The 26,683-nt window shown below is 41.6% G+C and overlaps 1 protein-coding gene across 1 annotated transcript in view; it reads right to left on the bottom strand.

The window, feature by feature from the left end:
• PKHD1 (PKHD1 ciliary IPT domain containing fibrocystin/polyductin) overlaps window positions 1–26,683 on the bottom strand; it is a 557,030-nt gene that overhangs the window by 364,540 nt on the left and 165,807 nt on the right. Inside the window, exon 35 of the mRNA XM_063441645.1 lies at window positions 9,879–10,035. Within this exon, the coding sequence (XP_063297715.1) occupies window positions 9,879–10,035 (157 nt within the window). The remainder of the gene's footprint in view (window positions 1–9,878; window positions 10,036–26,683) is intronic.

The following is a 26,683-nucleotide window of genomic DNA, read 5'->3' on the forward strand; positions in this document are numbered from 1 at the left end:
CGCACACACCTGTCACAGTGGTATGGACCCTGGACGGGTACATCCAGGCATCCATATATGCAACAAGATGTGCATTGAGTCAAACCAGCAATCTTGCTAACACTCATTTCCCCAGATACAGGACAGTAAAACATTACCTTGCTGGTTTAAACTCCTTGTTTAAACTCCTACTTGATAAAGTCTACTTAACAGAGTCTGCTTTCAAGCATATGTGAGCAAGCTCATTAAGTTAGGTGTGTGCTTATATGGGAATACACATACCACACAGGTGGAAATTAAGGAACACTCCCCCAATTAACCAAGCAGCAGCACAAAGGAGGGAAAAAACAAAATACAAACCACTCACCACAGTATACAAACCACTCTCCAAGGAACTCCTGTTTGTTAGTTTTTTTGACAATTCTTTATTTCGATTTATTTTGGTGTTTAGAATAACATACAAGTTTACTCCGATACAGTATGGTAAACAGGAGTGAGGAAATAACAGAACATACAAATGACATGTTGGTAAACATAGTCAAGTGTTTTGTGTCGCTTAAGAGTTCACCTGGCATTTATCAAGAGTACAGTGGAGGTGGGTTATGATGGCCAAGTCCAGAGTGACAATCTTTGGTAATTAAAAGTAAAGATGGAAAAATGTAACAAGAAAACAAAAATAAAGTAACATTTGGTAGTGTGAGTAGATTGTAAAATCATCTTGGTGTGGCTGTGTGTAGGGAAAGTGGGGTGTTTCAATAGAAGTCAAATGTGCCATTGATTGTGGGGCCTTGTCGGTGTGTAGGTCCTTCGGGATGCTTAAACTATGCGGTGTGTATGAAAGGCCTTCATCTATATTCATGATGTACTTGTGGATGCTCTGTGCTTCATCCAGAACTATTGCCTTGTTAATCATTAGCTAAAATGTGAACAAAGGTGTCTATTTACTAAATAGGGCAATAGCCAACAAATGACTAAAATGTATTGCACAATAATTCACAGTTTAATAGGAGACATATACTTTCAATGTTATATACTGACATCTTTCAATAAACTTACCGTATATACTTGAGTAGAAGTCGAGTTTTTCAGCACACTTTTTGTGCTGAAAAACCCCAACTCGATTTATACTCGAGTCAATTGTCTGTATTATGGCAACTTACATTGCCATAATACAGACCAGGACCGCCGGGCTCATTACAAGCCCGGCGGTCCTGTTGGGGGCTGACAGGAAGCATTTACTTACCTTTCCTGCAGCTCCTGTCAGCTCTCTTCTCTCACCTCCGGTCCGTGCAGTTCCCTTCTCCTCCAGTGTAAGTCTCGCGAGAGCAGCGGGGTCAGAGCATTGCCACGGGATACCACGAGACTTACACTGGAGGAGAAGGGAGCTGCACGGACCGGAGGTGAGAGAAGAGAGGTGACAGAAACTGCAGGAAAGGTAAGTAAACGCTTCCTGCCAGCCTAATGAAGATAGTGAGAGACAGGCTGACAAGAGATTATCAATATAGAGAACCACAGTGATTAAATTAACAGGATCTGTACAAACTCGTGTATCAAAGAGCATATAGCATTAAGGTTGAGAGTAAGATTATAGGCCCACTGCGGGTATTCAAAAACAGAAATAAAATGAAAGTAAAACAAAAACATTCTGGACAGCATATACACACAGATAGCGTCAAAATAGGACATATTTAATGGTGAGCTATTCAGATTGAACCTGCTAAATTATGTTATAAAGGAAGGTTAGTTCCTGAAGCAGTCTATGCCAGTCACCCAACGCCAACCCTGGAGGCCTGATGTGCAAGCCCGGGAAGAAGCTTGAACTGGATGCTGCCTACCTGTGAGTCAGCTGGCATGATCCATCCGCTGTTTCTCTGGGCTTGTGTGCAGATGCCAAATCTGAAGCAGTCCCTGGGAGAGCTACATTTTGTCGCAACTTGGTCCCACCGTTGCGGCGGCTCTTTCGGGTGGATGATTTTTTATTCGTGAAGGGCGTTCCCATCTCCTCCTATTCAGGCCTGGTCTCGGAGCTGTTGCGGTGATGCTATTATGGGGAGAGGTAGACTGCTGTGGTGTCGCTTCTGTTCTTACTCCGGTCTCCAGCTTCTCCTGCAATCTCCTCCAAAATTCAGCAAATAGCCGATCAATTACGGCCGGCAGGCTGTCACAGAACTGTAGTGGGTCAGCATGGTGCACTTGAGCCATTTCCATGCAGGTAGCCGCCATCTTAGGTAAGTAGAGTAGCGTTTCAATTTCAGCTTGTGTTCCCATGGGCCTGGAGCTGGGTAAAGAATATCCCCACCAGTCCGGAGGAAGGGGGGGATAGCTGTATACAGTATTTGCTCAGAGGCTCTAAGAGCTGGGCGAGTGGGCGTCTCTCTTCAGCTCAGCTTGGTGTAGGCCGCAAGCCTCAGTATGGGCAATCCAGTGTCGGAAATGCTCATGTGGGGTATCCCCCCGGTGCACCGATGCCTACTTAACAGGATACTTTGGGATTTGGTCCAAATCGATTGAGTGGCCCGTGATTATATCCAGATTTCCATTAACAGGCTCAGGGGTCTGTTCGACTCCACAGTCAGGCACCGCCCCATCACATTTTTTTATTTTTTTGCCTTAATAATGGTTATACTCGGAGATGAAATAATGAATCAGTATATTAAATGTCAAATGTGACTTAAGGCAGGGTTTCCATACCTACCATGTTTTGTGGGACACACGTAATTTTATCATGTTGTTTGACAGCACATGAAAATGCTGCCCTGTATTATGGATAATGTATATGCTACAGGATTCCTTATTGATCTATTACCTGATGTATTATATGCAGCATTTGAACTCTATATACCACAGACAGCACTTTCTGTATGTTGCCCATCAATTTGTACAAATTATATGTGTCCTGGAAAACATGGAGGATATGGTGTTCCTAACTCAATGGCTCAGTTGGTTCCACAAATTTATGGGAATGCTCCAAAAAGACTCTACAACTCCTACACACAATCATGCATCTACTAAAAACACACTATAGATACCTTGCATACAGGCTCACACAGGTTCTTCACATACATACATACATACATACATACACACTCACGCAGATCCTATACATACATACACACTCACTACACCCCTATACACACACTTGCTACATCCCCAATAAACACAGATACATCCCCTAAACATTCCCTACACACATATACTATATAGCCCATATACATATAAGCTGGAGTTTACCATAATTAGGTTTCTAACCCTATCAGGAAGTGACTGAGTTAATTATGCTCACTTAACTTTCTACAGCAGTGCTGTAGAGACCAAAGAGCTGTAAGTGGGTTACCGGTTTGCACCCCACTTCATTCTTCTTAGGGGTGGTGAGGGGGACCAATCAAACTCAATGTTCTGGTTGCCTTGTTTAAGCCTACTCTGAGTTTATCTTATTGTACAGCATAGTTTTATGTGCACAGCACTTGTTTCAAGGTTTAGGTCAGGTGTTATTTTTTTTATTGTAAAGTCAGAAATGTTTTCTGTTATATCCATACAGCTATATTACTGGACAAAAAGATGTTTGCAGAACAAAACTGCTTATTTTTGCTAAAATTTCTGGACGCCTGAATTGTCCATTTATTGTCAGGCTAGGCCGTATAACTGTATCATTTTTTAAGCTTTTATTCTATGTTTAGTACTACGTGTTTCAGGAAACAATATATCATAAAACGTTTGCTTTATACACATCTGTGAAAATCTTGGCCCAACATTGTACTGTCATTTCATTCTCTTTGTCTTTCTTCACATTTTTTCCTTTCTTCACAATCATAAAAAAGAATGTGTGGAAACCTTTTAATATGTGACAATGGGGATTATTAATAAAGAACTGTTCTGGGCCAATATGTTTAAACTTGGTCTGAATACAGAAACTCACTAAGGCATCTCTTTCAGCTTCTCATCGAGTATACATCAACATGTAAGTGCTTGCATAGAACCGCAGTCTCTCGTTCACATTACAGCTATTGGTACTTGGCATGAACTTTGACTAAAAACCTTGTACATGCACAATGTGAATATAGTGGACACTTTCACACAAGAACTCTGAAAAGAAGGGAGTGCAGTCTTTCACTTTTTTGTTAAATTTCAACACAATCTTAAAGGCTTGGGTAGAGTAGATTTGGCTCTGCAATAATACTGCTCTTCTGCTTAGAGTCCTTTGACCCTAAGCAGAAGAGCATTCCATGGTTTGCATTCCAGCATTACAATTCTACATAATGGAATAAATATTGCCACCCTAGTGTTCAAATGTGTTGTCTAGGAACGGAGTGCACAAAAGTCTCCCATTCATTTCAACTGAGAAAACACTGCACACTGCATTTTTGTACAACACCCATTGGTTTCAGGAGACCAGAATTTGGCTAGGAGCACCCCGCTTTGTCCCACTGTAGGCAGGTAGTAGCAGGGTAGGTGACCACCTTCAGAAGAGGTAAAATAAGGTATTACGTTTATTTATTTATGGTTGATTTACAAAAATTGTTCAATATAAAGTATTAAAACCTACCCTTTAGCATCTCTTTAACTGTTTGCATGTGGTTGAGTGGGGTATAGCCATAGTGTAGAATGAATTGCCCACTGTATTTAAACTTGCCAATAAATGTAATTTTTTTCCCAGTGTGACAGCAATGTAAATCATTAGAGTCCAGAAGCTTAAATTGGGTAATAAGGATAGTTAATACATTGTGTCACGCAATATTTGCCAAGGTATTGAATAATAGATTTGACAATTCATCATAGAATCTCAGCATATTCATTGAAAATGAGTCAGAATCAGACTCAGACATTCGACTTGCTGTATTGGAAATATATTATCTCACTGACAGGTAACCAATGAAGCCTATATATAATGCTTGCTTTGCCTAATTCTACTAAGCCTTAATTCTCTTAACCCTTATAGTTCTTGTCTTTGTAATAATCCAGTTTTTAATTATATTGTTCTAAAACGCAATTCCATACTAGATAAATGGGATGCTGGTATAGGGTCTTTAAGGACCTGACTGAGATGGCATTGGTGTCATGGGAGTGTCACTGGGTCCTCAAAGGTAAAAAATGTACCTCGTGGGAATAATACTAAACACAGATATTTTTGTAAAATAGTACTATTATTATTAATTATTTTGAGTCATTTATACATAAAGCATCTGCATAGCCAACAGGACATAGCTAATAAACTGATGTAACAGACAACTATCCTGCTATCCAGGGTTACCATTTAAATGAAGGTCAAATTATTACTCTTCTGTTCTTCGATGAAGAAGAAGAAAGCTATTCATTAAGCCCCACCACTCTGTAGTTAGGGGAATACCCATTAGCCCTTTTGGGAAGACCATTTGTCAGTCTCTCTCAGTTACGATGAACATATCACTGTTAATTGTGAATTTTAATCACAATGTGCCCATAAAATCCATATGGCATCCAGTATCCACTTGGTCAGAGTGGCACAACATAAGAAGAAGGTCTCCCATCCTCATTTTAAAACTAATCAAGTCTCATTGCTGTACTTAAACAGCCATAGATATAGAGTACTTCTCTGTTCTTACTCAGTGAGCCACAGGAAATATCTGTCTCAAAAATCGTGCACTTTAAGCCAAGATAGCTAGGATAGAGCATACAATAAAATACACAATTTTTGAAAAATCGAATCTTAGTGAATTTCTCTGTAAATCTAATTAACGGGTTACGCCAACCCTTCTCTATAGTTCTGTACTTTACTTTACAATGTCCTATTGAGCACTGGTCACTAGGTTCTCTCCTCCTCCTTCACTTATTTTTAGAGAAAACCTATTTTATTAAGTTAGGACTTGCTTTGAATCCAGTTCCAGATGATGTTCTCGTCAATCGATTCCACTCCCCTTCTGCCGTCATGCCACATTACTCCTTGGATTGGACCATTCTCATAGGCACAGATCGCATGCGCCCGCTCTAAACCGAGGAGAGAGGGAGTGTGGTGTGGACAAAGGCAGAGGATATAATAAAACGTGATTGTTTGACAATGAGGGCTGGGAGGGATGAAAATAAAGAATGGATGGAGGAGACATATAAGTTTCTCCTCGGAAGTGCAGATGTGTGATGACGAGACGTAATCTTTGCATTTGATTAACATTAGGCTGTTTGGAACAGAGTTCCGTGCTGCCTAACAAATGTGTGCCGGGGGTGTAACTCACCCCGTCAAAAAACTACACATACAGATTGCTCCATGACTACTTCTAACAGCATTAGAGGTCATGTACCTGGAGTAACCCTTTAAATTCACCTTTAACCCCTTAAGGACACATGACATGTGTGACATGTCATGATTCCCTTTTATTCCAGAAGTTTGGTCCTTAAGGGGTTAAATTCATACTTTAACAGTGTCATTGTTAGCATATGTATATATTTTATTATTTTATCTGGCAACCTTCTTTAGTCTTCTTATACATTTTTACAAATGCTGCTTAACGTACTGCTTGTCCCGAACTAACCTCCGGCTTTCCTAAAACTGACATGATATGTGATAATTCATCACTTAGACTCTTCCTGATTTGGGATGGTGGTGACTTGTTTAATATTTAGGTTTTCATAACAGAGATAAACTCAGGTTAATCTTGTTTATATTTTTTGTGTAAATTAAATCACTGTTTAGAAAATATAATTATCTTATTTCTTCACATAAAGATTACAAAATGCAAAAGTGTTTAATTGTGTGCAATCTTTATTTTTGTGCTTGTTAAACACGTAAGTGAAGTTTTATCAATCGAGACACAATGGGGGAGGTTTAGCATGGCTGAAAACATGCTATTTTGAGCTCAATGTGCTAAATGTTAGAAACATGCTTTTTTCTACGGTGATTGTCCCTTATTTAGCACATTGCCCCAGTATAGCTCATTGATACATCTCCCCTTAGTAAACACTGTGTGTCCACGTTTGTCTGTATACAGACTGTTGGTGTTTTTTTATTTTTTTAATTATTAATATTTTCTAGTTCTTTTTATTTGGCTCCAAGAAATGTGCTAGAGAAAGTATTGATTGTGTTTGGGTTTCTCTCCTGATTGGGTACTTGGGCAATCTTTACCCTTGTAATGCAATCCATTATTGCAAGAATGCAGTTATAAAAGTCATGTTTTGAATTTAAATAATAAAATTCATTAATCTACTACAGTTTCATGGTGAAGTATTGTTACAAAACAGCAATATGTGTAAGAATGTAGTTAGAAAAATCCATATAGGTCAATCTTGTAAACGTATTTCTCTTTCTCTTGAAGCTGAATGCTTGTGTTAATGGCAATATTCTATGAACACGTATAGTTTGCGAAGGAAATTCAGCAGATTTGTCATTGTTTTTGTTTGTTTGTTTGTTTGTTTTTCATTTATTGCTAACTTGGGTCACAAGACTAAAAGAAATACGGTAACTAGTCCACTAAGATATAAATTAGACACAACTTTACATAGAGAATGGACAGGATAGTTAATTAATTTTTAAGATATTAAAAATTTCAACATTTTGAATTATGAATATTTAGAGTATAGAAATAGATTTTTTGGCTTTATTATTTATTGTTGTGCACATATCGTACCTATAACAGGGTTATAGCCAAAACATACGTAACTATACTGTAAATTGTTAGGAATTTACTAAAGGGAATTCCAAAATAGATGAACCAGAAACATTTCATTTGTATCATTTTTAGTCTTGCTATTGCGACTTAACATTTGCAATTGTGTAACAGTTCACAGATTGTTGAAAACCAGTAGGATTTACTAGATGTTAGATCGGAAAAGTATGATAGTGTTGGTGTCTGTGTGTGACTATCTGGTGTTGAATATTCAATGACTGTAATTAATAGTTTTTTGGTGTGTATAGTGAGTGGTTCCATGTCTTGTAATTGTGGAAATGTTGTGTGTCTTCTGATGACAATTTGTTTGCTGACTATCTGCCTTCTGAGACGGAATGTCTAGTACATAGGTAGGCAACCTTTGGCACTCCAGATATTGTTGACTGCATTTCCCCTGATGCTTTGCCAGCATTCTAGCTGTATCATAAGAGATATTGTCCACAACATCTGGAGTGCTCAAATTTGCCTACCTCCTCTGGTCTAGTACCCGTGAGTGTGTATTTGGAAGTTTAATATAGACTGTAAGCTCGTCTGAGCAGGGTCCTCTTCAACCTATCGTTCCTGTAAGTTTTCTTGTAAATTGTCCTATTTATAGTTAAATCCCCCCCTCTCATAATATTGTAAAGTGCTACGGAATCTGTTGGCGCTATATAAGTGGCAATAATAATAAAAATAATAATAATAATGATATCAGCTTTGTTCTATAGTTCTATGTCAATTCAGCAACTGGCTTTTCTATTGTATGTGGCTAAATGTCCTTTATATGGGCCATTTTGATAGAAAGAAACACTAGGCTCTCTTTTATTATTAATGTTATCATTATATTATTTACCAAAGCTCTGCAGAATACACTGATGCAGCACTTTATATTATAGTAAGGGCAACAGATGAAGAAGACCCTGCTCAAACAAGCTTACAATCTATGAAGAGTTGAGGAACACAGCTATTCATTAGGTGTCTAGCCACGGACACTGCCTGGGCAGGTCATCTGACCAGGATTTGGACCTGGGTTTCCTGGTTCTAAAACAGTGATGTTACCACAATTCTATCCAGTCAAAATTCAGTGTTTATGGCTCAGTGCCTTGTTGACAGTGACTACACATTATGATGAATGTCTGGGGTCTGGTTATTGTGACTTCACATAACATTTATACAGCTGAGTGTTTAATAGTTTAATTCCAAGTCTCTCTGGCTCGTTTTCTTGTGCCTTGCTAAATATCACAAACCTGAACCTTTACCTACAGTTAAATATTTGGTGCATGAAGCTAAACACTTGATACTTATAGCAGAATATATGGTGCCTGTGGTTCAATAGTATGTATGTATGTATTCTTAATTTTGGTTTAATATATTTCCCATTTCGGTTATTTGCTAACAATAAAACCAAAATCATTCAATCATTCAAGGTTTCCAAAATATCACCAGCAAAGGTTAAAAAAAAAAAAAAAAAAATCACATTTATATTGTAAAAAGAGACAATCTTATTTGTAGCTTATTTGCTACAAAGGTCAAAGTCACAGATTATAAGATCAACGTATAATGATACGGGCCCTCTTTACCTTTGGTGTCTGTCAGCATTATTTCTGTCTGCTGATTACAAGCGGTAGTATATATATATATATATGGCTGGTGAAATAGCTCAGTGGGCTAATGCATCAGCAGAATCTGTTCAAATCCCGGCAGGGTTGCCTCAGCCCTTCATCCTTCCGTGGTAGATAAAATGAGTACTATTAAATTGGGTGATAGTAACAACCCCAGGATGTTGGGCTAAGGTAACATCCCCAGGACGTACTTGGAAACCAGAGTAATCTGAATGTACCTTTCCTGGTTAAATACTTTGTTATTATTATATATACACAATTTACTATTTACTATGTATAGTTGTAAAGTGCTGCATAAAACGCATAAAAATGCAATACGAGTAATAATAAAAACAACACTAATAATATTAATAATATTATGAAACCTGTTGGATATGATATACAATTAATAGATTAATTATATAAGAATATAATAGTTCATTAATGAAAAATGGAAAATAAACTGCATAATTATCTATAAATAATATGTCTTATTGGATAATCAGATCACATGCTTTTCTTTGGATGAGATTTTGGATTTTTATCTTAATGTGTGCCTCCTATACAGTAACAGATAATACATCAAAAAGCATTCATTTCTCTTTTGCATGTATAATTTAATTAACAATTTAAATAATAAATATTTGTATGTGTGGGCAATTAATGGTTAAAGCAATGGGAGTCTGACCTTTAATATGTAGAAGGTTGAGTAAACTGGTGTTAGTATCAAGAATCAGTGTTCGACCTATTTCCACTGTGACATTGTCCCCATCTAGTGGTGGAGCACCAGAAAGCCAACTGGAATTCTTGGACCAGAGACTGCAGAAGTGCAAAGAAAATATATTCTGCAAAACAAAAATACACAAACAAATATATCTTAAAAAACAGACAAATGTTATAACAATGTAACTTTAAGTAAACTGATACATGACTAGTTTTGAATTAGTAATTTAAGGCATTTTTTAAATCTAGTGTATTCAGTACGAAAGAAAAATGGGGAAAATCAGTACTTATTGCCTTTTAAGAGGTCCGTTGTTACCATTTTGCTGAGAATATTTAGCATTTTCCATGAACATGAGAAAAAATAGTATCTTTCTACTGCAAGACGTTGTTACGGGAATTGGAGACCCTGCCAACGGAACCAAACTGAGCTATTACACAGAACGTGATATACCTTCCAAGAGGGAAATTTGACATGTGTGAGTGGGGTATGTGACTAAGGGTGGGGCTGTTCTGAGAAATTGTTGGTGCCTTAGTAATAATTTATTCAATTAAAGGCAATTTAGAAAACAGTTTGTGTAAATAAGATACATTGTTTAAAGAAACATTACTGTGAGTATTATTACTGTGGAGCTCTGTTATACACTCAGACACCAACAACAATATGGAGCCCCCAGAAATGAGGGACATTAGGATAGAAATGAGAAACACTGAGGTTTGGGCCCAAAATGGGGACTGTCCTTCCTGAATAGGGACACTTAGGAGGCACTGGTACTGCTTGTAATTGTTTACTAGTTAGTTGTTAGTTTACTGGTTAGTTGTTAGTTTACTGGTTAGTTGTTAGTTTACTGGTTAGTTACTGGTTAGTTGTGTTTTTGGACGTTGGATTAAGAACGTTAATGGTCTTAGAAGCACTGAAGACTTTACTATTGTGACCCATTTAAGATAACACAACATTAGGGATTAATTAAGTATTTAAAAAGAGAAGACAATAAAACAATATCACCTTTTTTTTGCCTATAATAATTTCTTCATAACAACTAAAGAAAAATAACTCAAAACACATGAACTTACTAGTGACAGAATCCAAAACCACTAAACAAAATAATGTATTTGTAGAAAGTAGACCGACAGGGTATTTAAATAAAACGTTTTTAAACTTTTTATTTAACCTTTTTATCCCCAGTCCTTTAATCAGCTGGTTATTTCTTTTATTTTTATTATGTTTTAAAATGCATGTTTCATTTTCATGGTGAAAATCACAGACGGTGTTTGCCAAACTACCATAAAAAGCAGATGTGTACTGTTCTACTGCCCCCAAGTACAGAAATACCCCAGCCTTTTAAAGATTTTTGAGAAGTTATAGGGTCACATTACAGACACTTGCCGGCTTCAATTATTGAATTTACAATATTCAGTGATTGATTTTCTGAGCCCATGTCCCTTTGGACTAAATACCAACACTCATCTACATTTTACCCATATCATGGCATACCGCATACAAAAGAAAAAAAAGAAATACAGCTCAAGTCTTTTCATTTAGCAATTTGTGAATTTCACAGAGCTTGCCTGTTTTACAATTTCAGGTCTTGTGTGTCCTCCTACTTCATCCCAGGTTTGGATTCTGTTGCATCTCCCAAAGTGCACCAATAATTCCCATGTATGCAAGGTTTCTAGGATATATCAGATTGGAGACATGCTTTAACTGTGACATTCGCCGATTTAGATTTAAAGAGACTTTATTGCTAGTGATGCACCGAACTGTTTGCTGGCGAATAGTTCCTGGCGAACATAGCGTGTTCGCGTTGGCCACGGCGGACGAACACATGCGCAGTTCGATCCGCCCCCTATCCGTCATCATTAAGTAAACTTTGACCCTGTGCCTCACAGTCAGCAGACACTTTCCAGCCAATCAGCAGCAGACCCTCCCTTCCAGACCCTCCCACCTCCTGTACAGCATACATTTTAGATTCATTCTGAAGCTGCATTCTTAGATAGAGGAGGGAAAGTGTAGCTGCTGCTCATTTGATAGGCAAATGTATAGCTAGGCTAGGGTATTTAGTGTCCACTACAGTCCTGAAGGACTCATCTGATCTCTGCTGTAAGGACAGCACCCCAAAAAGCCCTTTTTAGGGTTAGAACATCAGTCTGTTTTTTTTTTTGTGTAATCTAATTGCAGTTGCCTGCCTGCCAGCTTCTGTGTCATGCTCACAGTGGATACTGTACCCACTTGCCCAGTGCCACCACTAATATCTGGTGTCACAATAGCTTGCATTTAAAAACAAAAAAATGTGTTTCACTGTAATAGATTAATTAGCAGTTAGTTGTCTGCAAGCGTCTGTGTGTCAGGCCAACAGCGTGTACTCTGCCAGTGTGCACAGTGCCACTCATATCTGGTGGCACAATAGCGTGCATTTAAAAACCCACAAACTTTTTTTCACTGTAATAGATTGAATAGCAGTTAGTTGTCTGCAAGCGTCTGTGTGTCAGGCTCACAGTGGATACTGTGCCCACTTGCCCAGTGCCACCACTCATATTTGGTGTCACAATAGCGTGCATTTAAAAACAAAAAACTTTTTTCACTGTTATAGATTGAATAGCAGTTAGTTGTCTGCAAGCGTCTGTGTGTCAGGCCAACAGCGTGTACTCTGCCAACCTCTGCCAGTGCACATTGCCACTCATATCTGGTGTCACAATAGCGTGCATTTAAAAACAAAAAACTTTTTTCACTGTTATAGATTGAATAGCAGTTACTTGTCTTCAAGCGGGTGTGTCAGGCCTACAGCGTGTACTCTGCCAAAGTCTGCCACTGCACAGTGCCACTCATATCTGGTCTCACAGGAGCTTGCATGCATAGTACCACTAATCCAAAAAAAAATGACAGGCAGAGGCAGGCCACCCTGCAGGGGCCATCATGTTCGTGGTGCTGTGATTCCCTTTTGCCCTAGAATAATGCCCAGTTTTCAGAGGCCACGTACCCTGAACTTGAAAAGTTCTGAGGACATAGTTGACTGGCTAACACAGGACACCCAATCTTCTACAGCTTCCTCCTCCAGCTTAGCTTCGGGCACCTCTCAAGATACCACTCACCCGCCTGCCGCCACCACCAACACTAGCACCACAGCCGCTTCACTTGGTATGTCAGAGGAGTTATTTACACATCCGGTTGAAGAAATGAGTGATGCGCAACCATTATTGCCAGAGGATGTAGATAACAGGGATATGTCTCAGGCAGGCAGCATTACACAAATGGACGTACAGTGTGATGATGATGATGTTGTACCCACTGCTGCTTCCTTTGCTGAGTTGTCAGATACAAGTGAAGCGGTTGATGATGACGATGCGTCCATGGATGTCACATGGGTGCCCGCTCGGCAAGAAAAAGAACAGGGCAAAAGTTCAGATGGGGAGACAGAGAGGAGGAGGAGACGAGTTGGAAGCAGGGGGAGGCCGTCGCAAGTAGCTAGTGGCACAGTCAGACAGCATGCATCTGCCCCCGGGGTCAGCCAGACAGCACGTCAATCAACGCATGCTGTGTCCACCACCAGAATGACGTCATTGCAGAGCTCAGCAGTGTGGCATTTTTATTTGTGTGTCTGCCTCTGACAACAGCGATGCCATTTGCAACCTGTGCCAAAAGAAACTGAGTCGTGGGAAGTCCAATACCCACCTAGGTACAACTGCTTTGCGTAGGCACATGATCGCACATCACAAACGCCTATGGGATCAACACATGAGTACAAGCAGCACACAAACTCAAAGCCGCCATCCTCCTCCTGGTCCAGCATCTTCAGCCACATCAACCACTGCTGTCCTCCTTGCCCCCTCTCAACCATCCGCCACTCCGGCTCTCGCCTTGAGCAGTTCCCGCTCATCTGCCCACAGTCAGGTGTCTGTCAAGGACATGTTTGAGCGTAAGAAGCCAATGTCAGAAAGTCACCCCCTTGCCCAGCGTCTGACAGCTGGCTTGTCTGAACTATTAACCTGCCAGCTTTTACCATACAAGCTGGTGGAGTCTGAGGCGTTCAAAAAATTTGTGGCTATTGGGATACCGCAGTGGAAGGTACCCGGACGAAATTTCGTTGCACAAAAGGCAATCCCCAACCTGTACTCGATTGTGCAAAAGGAAGTAATGGCATGTCTGGCACACAGTGTTGGGGCAAGGGTCCATCTGACCACTGATACCTGATATACTGATACAAAGCATGGTCAGGGCAGGTATATGACCTACACTGCACATTGGGTAAACCTGCTGACGGCTGCCAAGCATGGAATGCGTGGCTCTGCAGAGGAGTTGGTGACACCGCCACGACTTGCAGGCAGGCCTGCTGCCACCTCCTCTACTCCTCCTACTCCATCCTCTCCCATAACCTCCTCGGCTGAGTCCTCTTCTGTTGCTGCGTCTTGCTCCACATCAGCTACCCAGGTACCCAGGTACTATGTCACGCCATCTTGGGTTTGACTTGCTTGAAAGCAGAGAGTCACACCGGACAAGCACTCTTGTCCGCCTTGAACGCACAGGTGGAAAAGTGGCTGACTCCGCAGCAACTGGATATCGGCAAAGTGGTATGTGACAACGGAACAAATTTGTTGGCGGCATTGAAGTTGGGCAAGTTGACACATGTGCCGTGCATGGCACATGTGTGTAATCTGATCGTACAACGCTTTGTGCATAAGTACACAGGCTTACAGGACATCCTGAAGCAGGCCAGGAAGGTGTGTGGCCATTTCAGGCGTTCCTACACGGCCATGGCGCACATTGCTGATATCCAGCGGCGAAACAACATGCCAGTGAGGCGCTTGATTTGCGACAGCCCGACACGTTGGAATTCAACACTCCTAATGTTCGACCGCCTGCTCCAACAAGAAAAAGTCGTTAATTAATATTTGTATGATCGGGGTGCTAGGACAGCCTCTGGGGAGCTGGGAATTATTTTGCCACGTTACTGGAAGCTCATGCGCAATGCCTGTAGGCTCATGCGTCCTTTTGAGGAGGTGACAAACGTAGTCAGTCGCACCGAAGGCACCATCAGCGACATCATACCATTTGTTTTCTTCCTGGAGCGTGCCATGCGAAGAGTGTTGGATCAGGCCGTAGATGAGCATGAAGAGGAAGAGGAAGAGTTGTGGTCACCATCACCACCAGAAACAGCCTTATCAGCATCGCTTGCTGGACCTGCGGCAACGCTGGAAGAGGATTGTGAGGAAGAGGAGTCAGAGGAGGAATGTGGCTTTGAGGAGGAGGAGGAAGACCAACCATAACAGGCATCCCAGGGTGCTCATTGTCACCTATCTGGTACCCGTGGTCTTGTACGTGGCTGGGGGGAAGAACATACCTTCATTGACATCACTGAGGAGGAGGAATGGGAAATGAGTAGCTCGGCATCCAACCTTTTGCAAATGGGGTCTTTCATGCTGCCGTGCCTGTTGAGGGACCCTCCTATAAAAAAGGCTGAAGGAGAACGACCTGTACTGGGTGTCCACACTACTAGACCCCCGGTATAAGCAGAAAGTGGCTGAAATGTTACCAAATTACAACAAGTCAGAAAGGATGCAGCATTTGCAAAATAAATTAAAAAGTATGCTTTACACAGCGTATAAGGGTGATGTCACAGCACAATCTACCTGGGGAAGAGGTGAAAGTAATCCTCCTCCTCCCACGACCACGCCAGCAAGGACAGGACACTTTAAAGATGTGTTGTTGATGGAGGACATGCAGAGCTTTTTAAGTCCTACGCATCGCCACAGCCCTTCGGGATCCACCCCCAGAGAACGACTCGACGAACAGGTAGTGTGGTGGAATCTCGGTAAAAATAAATGTAGTAGGCCGAGATTACCACGTGGCATGCGTACGTGCATATGCTGACGTATCGGTCGGTTGGTTGCACGTGGCAAAGATACGATCAGTAGTGTACGGAGCATGTGCAAGAATACCGGATGTAGTATTCCCCTCCTCCATTGTGCTGGACAAGCCATGCGGTCAAGCAGGAAGTTAATTCTTATTTGTTTTGATTGGTTAAGAGAATGTGCGGGTGGAGCTTAATATGGGAGAAGTTATGTGCCTATATAAGGAGCCTGCACTATTGTCCGGGGCTCAGAACTTGTTGTATTTTGGTGACATTAGTCCCGATGTTGTATTTTGGTGACATGAGTCCCGATCGGTGAACCGAATAAAGAATCTCTTCCTTCCTGAAGAAACCTGTGTCCATCTCTCTGTGCTTGGCTTCCGTCAGTTTCTCCGGTATCATTTGGTGCATTGGCCGGGAAGCTCATCGTTCAACGGTAGCTGAGAAGCAGAGGCGTGAGACGGTCTATCTTTGCCCCTGTTCTCTACGGCTGCACCCCTGAACTTCTGCGTGGACCTCCCTTCGTCTCGGCGCCACTGGTCTGTTGTCCAGGAGATCATCGGCCTCTACGTAGTAAGTGCTGGGGTGTCCCCGTCGATGAGTGTGAACTCAGGTACAGGAACGAGGAGGTAAGACGACCGCTGTTTTAGGAAGTGGACCCACTAGGGGTATACCGATTGTGCAGTGGGCCCATAAGGGGTTATTTGTGTACGGAATCTGCCCCCTCTGTCGGAGGGAAGGAGCGAAGGCGCACCGCTCAATTGAATGCTCTTTAGTAAGACCGTTTAATTTGGTTTGGAGTCAGGCGGGGTTCTGTGTAAATAGCCCTAGCCGGACACCGGTGTCTTGTCTAGACTAGCGTTCTAGGGTGTACAATTAGTTCGCTAGGTCGGAGGGACCGGGAGACTAAGCGGCGTCTGTGTAAATTCGGTCCGCTAGCTCTCAACCTATCTTGGCTAAGTGGGAAGGCGTGTAAATTTGGAACCCACTAGACTTTTGATAGAGTAGAAAAACTAAAAGGGTTCTGTTGTAAATTCCGCCCTCTAGTTCGCTATATGTGGTGCTTGGGCAGTGTGGCTAACCAAAACGGATGTAGATAGTTTTAGGTAGTCCATCAAGGTACTGGCCAATAGATTAGTTGGGATTGTATATGTGTTAAAGATTGTTTAGTAGCGTGTATATCTTGCTAGATAGCGTGAGCTCTGCCGTCTAGCGAGAGTGTTAATAGTGTGTAGCTGTATTATAGTGCACGGTACCATAACCCTGTATATTTACTGACACTGTATATGAATACTAATAATTGTCGTCTATTGCATGTCTAACACCATAACCACTATTAATTGTACTGTGACCTTAAATTGTACTTGACCTATGCTAACCGTACTGTAACTACTGTTTGTAAAGACGATGTTACTGGGGTATGTTATAGACGGGTAATTCATATATAGGAATTATAGCGTGGGTGACGGTATAGTTTCGCCAAAGGGCATAGTATCTATTATTTAGTGACTGGTGTAACAGCTGTGTGTGTACGGGAATTCCCTGAGTGTTTTTTATTGTGTACGTTTCACTTAGTAACTGTACCACGTGGTGCTGTTGCCGAGGGAACGGGTGTGACCGTTGAATAGAGTGTGTGTATAGCATTCGTTGTAAACGACGTTCCATTGATAAGTATGGGCACGTCGGAGTCGACGATTTTAGATCCCTTAGGTTGTATGATAAAGAATTTTAAAAAGGGATTTACCGTATGTGATTTTGGGGTTAAAATGTCTCCTACACGTTTGATCACTTTGTGTTCTAGGGAATGGCCTACTTTGGTTGCCGCATGGCCGCCACGTGGCAGTTTGGATCCAAATCTGGTACAGCGTGTACACGTGGCTGTATCAGGTAGGCCTGAACTTTACGGACAGTTTCCATACATTGATTGTTGGAGGCAGGCCGTAAACGACTCACCAAGATGGATCCGAATATGCCACGAGGAGCAATGTCGCCTCATGGTGGCCAGGACTCGTTTGTCCACTAGGGCCATGGTTACGCCCATTTTGGACATGCCCGCTGAGTCCGAGATCCCTATGCCGCCCCCTTACTTCTCCTCAAGGGGAAGTGATACAGGAAGTTCTACACCCCTTTCCCCGTTGTCCCCATCCGCTTCCTCCTCTAGCTCAGAATCCATCCCCCTCCTTACTAAAACTCCCTTTCCGGTACCAACCCCCGTTAAAACCACATATCCTGATTTGGCGCCATTTCAAGCTTCCGGTCAGGCTTCCTCTAGCCCGGCTCGGAATATTCTATTCACCGACCTTCCCCACAATCAAGCTTCCACATCTCCATGCCTTACTACCCCTCGACTGGAACCCCTAACCGAAGCCCCTCAACGAAGCCCTGTACTAACCCGACAACTGACCGGTACCCAAAAACCTAAACATTATCAGATGCCACTTCGTTTGACTCCCGAGTCAGCATACCTTAATGATGTAGGTCAAATGGTGTATGCTGACTCAGTCTTCGTATATGTCCCATTCACGACTACCGATCTCTTAAATTGGAAGACCCATAATTCCTTGTATACTGAAAAACCACAAGCCATGACCGACCTGTTCACCTCGATAGTCCAGACGCACAATCCAACTTGGGCTGATTGCCAGCAATTACTAATGACATTGTTTAACAACGAGGAGAGGACTAGGATAAACCAAGCGGCCATTAAAGCGCTGGAAGAAGAAGCTCGTACATTAAATCAAGCTAATCCAGCAGCATGGGCCGCAACTCATTATCCTAATGCTGATCCCGAATGGGATGTTAATGGCGCAGATATGGTTCATTTAAGAGCCTATAGAGACCTTATAATTGCTGGCATGAAAGCCGGAGGGAAGAAAGCCATAAATATGTCTAAGACGGCTGAGGTGATACAGAAAAGTGATGAAGCGCCTAGTGTCTTTTATGACCGATTATTGGAGGCATACCGCTTGTATACCCCCTTTAATCCGGAAGCCCCTGAGAATTCCCGAATGATAAACTCTGCCTTTGTCAGCCAAGCCTACGGAGACATTAAGCGCAAGCTACAAAAGTTAGAAGGGTTCGTAGGAATGTCCATCACCCAACTAATGGAGGTTTAAATGAATAGGGAATCAGAGAGTAAGAAAGAGGAAGAGCGCAAGATGCATAAAAAGGCGGATATGCTAGCGGTAGCGATCGCAGGCGTAGATAGAAGGGGCCCGGATAGAGGCGATAGCAAGTGGAATAGGGAACCCCTGAGTAGGAATCAGTGCGCTTACTGTAGAGAAGAAGGGCATTGGAGAAGCGAGTGTCCAAAAAGAGAACAGTATGAGAGAGACCCACGCAGGGCAGGATATGGAAACTTTAGAGGTAGAGCGAGAGGTAAAGGAGGTCCCAGAGGGAGTAATGGTAATGACAGAGGTAGTGTTAGGGAAGACAGATATTATCCCGCAGCGCAAAGGTCCCGCGATAGAGAAGATAGGGACTTTGTAGGATTGGCTGACACGGTCATGGATGACTATTGATACCGACCGGGCTCCATCCCCCTTGGCCGAGCGGAGCCTATGGTCGAAGTATCAATAGGGGGAAAAAGGAGTGCATTCATGATTGATACTGGTGCTGAACATTCGGTGGTGACTGATCTGGTTGCTCCTCCATCTGGAAGAACTATCACCGTAATAGGAGCAACTGGAAGAAGTGCTGCAAAACCGGTTCTTAAAAGTCGACAATGTGCATTGGGAGGCCACGTAGTGAAACATCAATTCCTTTATATGCCTGAATGTCCAGTCCAATTGCTGGGACGTGATTTGCTATCAAAATTACAAGCGCAGATAACGTTCCTACCAAATGGAACAACATCCTTAAAGTTTAATGGACCTTCAGGTATTATGACATTATCTGTACCAAAGGAAGAAGAGTGGCGACTTTATACAGCGTTGACTAGCCAAAACCCTAACAGTGATGAATCCTTATTCAACATACCAGGAGTTTGGGCAGAGAACAACCCACCAGGACTGGCCCGCAATATTCCACCTATTAGAATTGAACTAAAACTTGGGGTTTATCCAGTGAGCCTACGGCAATATCATATCCCGCAGAAGGCTAAGAAGAATATTCAATCTTATCTGGATAAGTTCATACAGTATGGTATCCTAAAATTCTGTACTTCCCCCTGGAACACCCCATTGCTGCCTGTTCAAAAGCCCGGTACAGATGAGTATCGCCCTGTGCAGGACTTGAGAGCAGTCAATGATGCGGTTGTTAGTATACATCCAGTTGTGCCCAATCCGTATAACCTGCTTGCTTTAATTCCGGGCGGGGCTACCTATTTTACAGTCTTAGACCTCAAAGATGCCTTCTTTTGCCTCCGAATTGCTGCAGAAAGCCAATGTATCTTCGCTTTCCAATGGGAAAATGCTGTAATGGGCTCGAAACGCCAGATGACTTGGACAAGACTGCCCCAAGGGTTTAAAAATTCACCTACCCTATTTGGTTCAGCTCTAAGTCAAGACTTACTGGATTTCAGGTCCATCCCAGGAGAGTGTGTATTATTACAATATGTAGATGACTTGTTGATAGCCGCAGTCACAAGAGAAATATGTCAGCAAGCAACACACAATCTACTACACATTCTCTGGAAGGCAGGATACAAGGTGTCTAGGAAGAAGGCTCAGTTGTGTCTGCCAACTGTCAAATATCTGGGATTCCATATCTCTGAAGGTCAAAGAATAATGGGGCCAGAGAGAAAAGAAGCTGTGTGCCAAATACCAATACCCAAGAATAGAAGACAAGTGCGAGAATTCTTGGTTGCAGCAGGCTTCTGTAGGATATGGATTCCCAGTTATGCGATATTGGCGAAACCACTGTATGCAGCTATCAAGGGTACAGAACACGACCCCTTCTTATGGACTCAAGAACAGCAAAAGGCATTTGAAGATGTGAAGAAGGCTTTGATGAGTGCCCCAGCATTAGGTCTACCTGATCACACACAGCCATTTTACCTGTATGTACACGAGCAAAGAAGAATGGCTGTGGGAGTATTGACACAGTACTTGGGATCATGGCAAAGACCTGTTGCCTATATGTCTAAGCAACTGGATGCAGTGGCCAGTGGTCTTCCACCTTGTCTAAGAGCCGTAGCTGCAGCCGCCCTGCTGGTAGCTGAAGCTGATAAACTCACTCTGGGTCAAGAACTTTATGTACGAGTCCCACACGCAGTACAGACGTTGTTGGATTACAAAGGAAATCATTGGTTCAGTAACAGCCGTATGACCAAGTATCAAGCAATGTTGTGTGAAAACTCAAGAGTGCATTTAGAGACTGTCAATACCTTAAATCCAGCTACCCTTTTGCCGCAACCTACTGAAAGTCAACACGATTGTTTGGAGGTGATGGATGAAGTATTTTCAAGTAGACCAGATCTTCGTGACTTTCCCATCCAGAACCCTGATGTCCAATATTATACAGACGGCAGTAGTTATGTGAAAGAAGGGATTCGCTATGCAGGATATGCAGTAACAACGATAGACAAGGTGATAGAAGCTCGGCCACTGTCAAAAGGAACATCAGCACAAAAGGCAGAATTGATAGCACTAACACGAGCGTTACAATTGGCTGAAGGTTTAAGAGTGAACATCTACACGGACTCCAAGTATGCGTTTTTAACCACTCATGCCCAAGGAGCTTTGTATAAGGAAAGAGGACTATTGAATTCAGAGGGCAAAGAAATCAAGTACGCAGCTGAAATACTACAACTATTGGAAGCAGTATGGGAACCGAAAGAAGTCGGTATTATACATTGTCGAGCGCATCTGAGAGGAGATGGTGATGTAACTAAAGGAAACCGGATGGCAGATAATGCAGCTAAGCGTGCCGCTGAATCAGGAAGACAGGAATATGTGGAACATATAGCTGCTCTTATACCGACTCCACTGTCTCAATGGACTCCAGTTTATACAGCTCAAGAATAAGAGTGGTTAAAGACTGAACCTGGAAAGTACCTGAAGAACAAATGGTATCAGTTAGAAGATGGGAGAATAGTTATTCCAGCATCACTAGCGGTAGAAATTGTCCAAAACTATCACAACGGGACACATTCTGGAAGAGATAGTACAGAAGAATCTCTCAGAAAACATTTCTACATACCAAGATTGTCCAACTTAACTCAAGCCATTGTACGAAGATGTGTAACGTGTGCTAAAAATAATGCAAGACAAGGACCAGTAAAGCCACCAGGAGTTCAGTATATGGGGGGACTCCCTATGTCCGATCTACAAATTGACTATACAGTTATGCCTAAATCTGGTGGACATCACTACTTACTAGTAGTTGTGTGCACCTATTCAGGCTGGGTAGAAGCATGTCCTACTCGTACAGAGAAAGCAGGAGAAGTTGTGAGATTCCTGCTACAAGAAATAATACCCCGATATGGACTACCCTGCTCTATAGGATCGGACAATGGTCCAGCTTTTGTTCATCAGTGCCTACAACAACTGACTCATATGCTTGGTATAAAGTGGAGACTTCATACGGCATATAGACCTCAGAGTTCTGGTAAAGTAGAAAGAATGAATAGAACTATTAAGAATCAGTTGGCAAAGATGTGTCAGGAAACCCAACTTAAGTGGAACGTTCTTTTGCCTATAGCTCTGTTGCGAATTCGCAGTACACCAACCAGAAGGATGGGTCTCTCTCCTTTTGAAATCATGTATGGGCGTCCACCTCCCGTACTTGGTAACTTAAGGGGGGATTTGAGTCAGTTGGGAGAAGGAATTACCCGGCAGCAGGTTGTAGAGTTGGGTAAGACTATGGAGGAGGTACAGAAATGGGTACAAGATAGATTACCTGTGAATATTTATCCCCCTGTTCATAGTTACCATTCAGGAGACCAAGTGTGGATTAAAGAGTGGAATAATGTACCGTTAGGGCCTAAGTGGAGAGGTCCTTATGTTGTTCTTTTGTCTACCCCTACAGCGATAAAAGTGGCCGAAGTGACTCCGTGGATTCATCACTCCAGGGTTAAACCAGCAGCAGTAGATTCTTGGCAAGTTACACCAGATCCAGAGAATCCCTGCAAGATCCGGTTAAAGCGCACGACTCAGTCGGAGTGACGAGGAAACCTTGTGGATTACAAATTTTATTGTTTCAGAGATTGGTAAGTGAGTGTTTAGACGGCCATAATAAAGCCTGTCCGCTCACCAACGTGTTATTTAAAAGCCAGGAAAGTCTCGAAGGGACCCCTGTGAAGACGAGCAGAACTCCATTCCCTGCAGCCCTTACATCCTGGAAGCTGAGGTGCCATCGCATAGACGAAGACTGAGGATGCAGCCGACGAAAGATGTGCTTATGATAATGTTTATTTATATTTCTTTTTATATTCAGGAAGGTAGAGGTACTGACACTCCTAGCTGGAAGGTTTGCATTAAGACTACAAGAACAGGTAATCATATTTCCCAGACCCTAATTTGGCATTCGCAATATGAGTGTAAAGGTGATGTGTCTAGGTGTAGATACTTAAATGTAGAGTATAGCCCCTATTCTGCTCTGTGTCAGTGTGTATCAGGGATCCTTAGGATAGGTGTCAATCCATATCTGCCAAGTGACCCTATGTAGGGGGAACAGTCCCTATTCTGCTCTGTGTCAGTGTGTATCAGGGTCCCTGAGGACAGGTGTCAATCCATATCTGCCAAGTGACCCTATGTAGGGGGAACAGTCCCTATTCTGCTCTGTGTCAGTGTGTATCAGGGTCCCTGAGAACAGGTGTCAATCCATATCTGCCAAGTGACCCTATGTAGGGGGAACAGTCCCTATTCTGCTCTTTGTCAGTGTGTATCAGGGTCTCTGAGGACAGGTGTCAATCCATATGTCAAGGTGTCAATATGTCATATGTCAGGTGTCAATCCATATCCATTGTGATTTAGGAATGTTAGGTGATTTATGCCCTTTATGGATTAAAACCAGACTCTGCATCAAATTTTCCATGGGAGTTTTGCCATGGATCCCCTCCGGCATGCCACAGTCCAGGTGTTAGTCCCCTTGAAACAACATTTACATCACTATTGTGGCCTGAAAGAGACCCTGTGGGTTTTAAAATTCTCCTGCCCATTGAAGCCTGCCTGTTTGAGGAAGTTCGCGTTCGCCATTCGCGAACCGAAAATTTTATGTTCGCAACATCACTATTTATTGCAGACATGGTACCTTATTTTATAAAAAAAAAAATATGGCAGATTAATAACTTCCAGTTCGATTGCATACAGGAAGTGACATTACGGAGTGCCCACAACATCACAAGGAGGGAGACGATTATGGGGATCTACGTAATAAGGATTGTGGGTATGGAGCAGATGATGCCAAATGATGCAACACTGTGAAAATCAGTGCACTATATATACAAGTAAGAAGGCAGAATAAATCCAGAATACCTGAGGAAGATATACTGTGCTGAAACGCAGTGTGCTGTTCCTTTTCTACATATATTGCCTGACTTTTGATTGTGTTCTTTTGTTTACTTCTATGTAAGATATCTTATTTTCTTTGTAATAAATGTTGGAATCCTTTGGTATTCCTGTTGTACCTACCCAAATAAATATTTCTTCCAGACCCCTGGGAGCTCTAAGACTTATGCAGATTTTACTGAAGCTGGTTTTTAAAGCCTCAAGAAAATGTGAGTGTATCCACATCTGTTATTGAGTGCCCTTTTTTGCTCAGACAGACATACTGCACTGTATTTTTCTGTATTCCTGTTTGGTAGAATTCTGAAGGACCTAAAGGGTATGTTTGCATGCTTGTTCTGTACTTTCACCCTGTCTTACTGTTTGTGTCTTTAATTAGGTGGGATTAGCTGATTACAGTAGTACTTTCAGTTGTATTGGATTTTATATGCCTCACACTATACCATGTTGCTTTTCTAATTTTGACATGCCTCTTTGATTGTTCCCGGAGATGCTGTTTAACGAATTGACCTTATCTGTGTTATCATGCTGTCCAGCATCCATCTTTGATGCTAATCCTGTCTATTAATAACCCTAACTAATTTCAGCCCAAATCCTAGCTAACACAAATACTAAATATAGCTAAGTAAATCTTGCAGTTTCCCCATCTCCCCATTTCCATATGTATTTCTGTGAAACGAGACCAGATTGTAAAAAGCACGCGTGCCAAGCACTTACACCATACCTTGGTCACTGAGTGTGTAATGACAACTGACATATACTATTTGTACATTGTCATTAAAGGGTTAGTAAATGTTCTGCATTTGCTTTCTAGTACTCTGTACTATCACATCCTGCCCATTTCTCCCCACCTTGTGGCCAGAGGCCAATACAATTTGCACAAGATTGGCATTAGCCACCATAGAAAACTTGATCAAGACTGGCTAATGACACTTCTATTACGCTGCTGGAGTAGGAGTTACACCTCTGGCTGCAGAGGGGTTAATTTTCATATGGGCAGAGTAAGTGGGTTAATCTCTTACGAGCAGGCATTAGGTTTCTAGGACAGAATTTGCCAAGAATGGGGTACATTGGCATTGTGGCAGACTTATGCAATATATGATTATATACTGTAACTAAATCCCAGTTATGTGGGCCTAAGTCAGGTGTTTTTTTTTTACAAAAAACTATTACATTTTGTGAGTTTTGAAGTTGATATTTTGTAAGTGAATGAGTGCACTGGATCTTGCATGTTGTATTCATTGGCCCCAACAGGGCCAACAGGGCCAACAGGGTAGGGTGGGGGAATGGTCAAAGAGTTTGTGTTGAGACCAAACATAATAAAGCTCACACTTGTTTTATTAGCGCATCTTGCATATAATCTGACTATAATGGATATTACTCACTACAATAATAATGATAATAATAACAATAATAATAATAATAATGATGATAATAATAATAATAATAATAATAATAATATTAATCTGACTATAATGGATAATACTCACTACAATAATAATAACAATAATACTAATAATAATCTGACTTTAATGGATATTACTAACTACAATAATAATAATATTAATGATAATAATAATCTGACTATAATGGATATTACTTTTTAATTTAATAAAGGATTTTGATTTTTACAATAGTCTATTGTGCCATCACCTTTGTATTTTAACCATTTATTTATACTTCCTGGCATTTTTATCATCATTTTTTATTATCTTTATCATCTCTATTCTCGAGAAAATCCCAGGTGGGGATCATACCACCAACGCTATCATCATAGAGCAGTGAGCCTGCTCTACTCTTGTGAGTATAATTCTGATTAATTTTATACAACGTTTACTATTTTATTGAGAGCACTATCTGGACACCCATCTGCTGTGAACAACCCTCACCATATCCCATAAGTGGGGATTGTACCACTGTATGTGATATACACAAGAGCTGGCCATAGCTCTCTTACATGTGAGAGCAACTCCATTATTATTCACATACTGTCACATGATGCTTTGACATATTGAACTATTAGGTTGCCTTGTCTTTCTCTATCCACATACGGAGACTAAAGACACTCAGATCTACCACATCCTTCAAGCATCAATAACTTAACAGCTGCATCTACCTCCTCATAGAAACATCTTTATATGTGACAATTTGTGTTGTTGGGACGAAACTATTTAGTACTACCTGTTCAATTTTATGTGGTGCAGTCCTTCTCTCTCTTTTGTTTTCCTTGTGTTATTTTGAAGGGTTGAGAGGGATCCCCTTCTTAGGGTTGCTGCCTTTTTGTTTATTATTCTCTGTTATTAAGCACTGGCCCAATTGTGTGTTTTTATCTACATACTCTGATGCACACTTGATAGAACTATCTTTTTTTTTTCTTTTTTTTTTAAGTGCATATTATTGGCATGTAAGGCATATGGTCCTCACCATTTCTCTTGTTTATTATACTCTTGCTGATATGTCACTTTAAGCTTATGTGTGTA

Source organism: Pelobates fuscus, chromosome 2 (genome assembly GCF_036172605.1).
Source record: "Pelobates fuscus isolate aPelFus1 chromosome 2, aPelFus1.pri, whole genome shotgun sequence".
Lineage (NCBI taxonomy): Eukaryota > Metazoa > Chordata > Amphibia > Anura > Pelobatidae > Pelobates > Pelobates fuscus.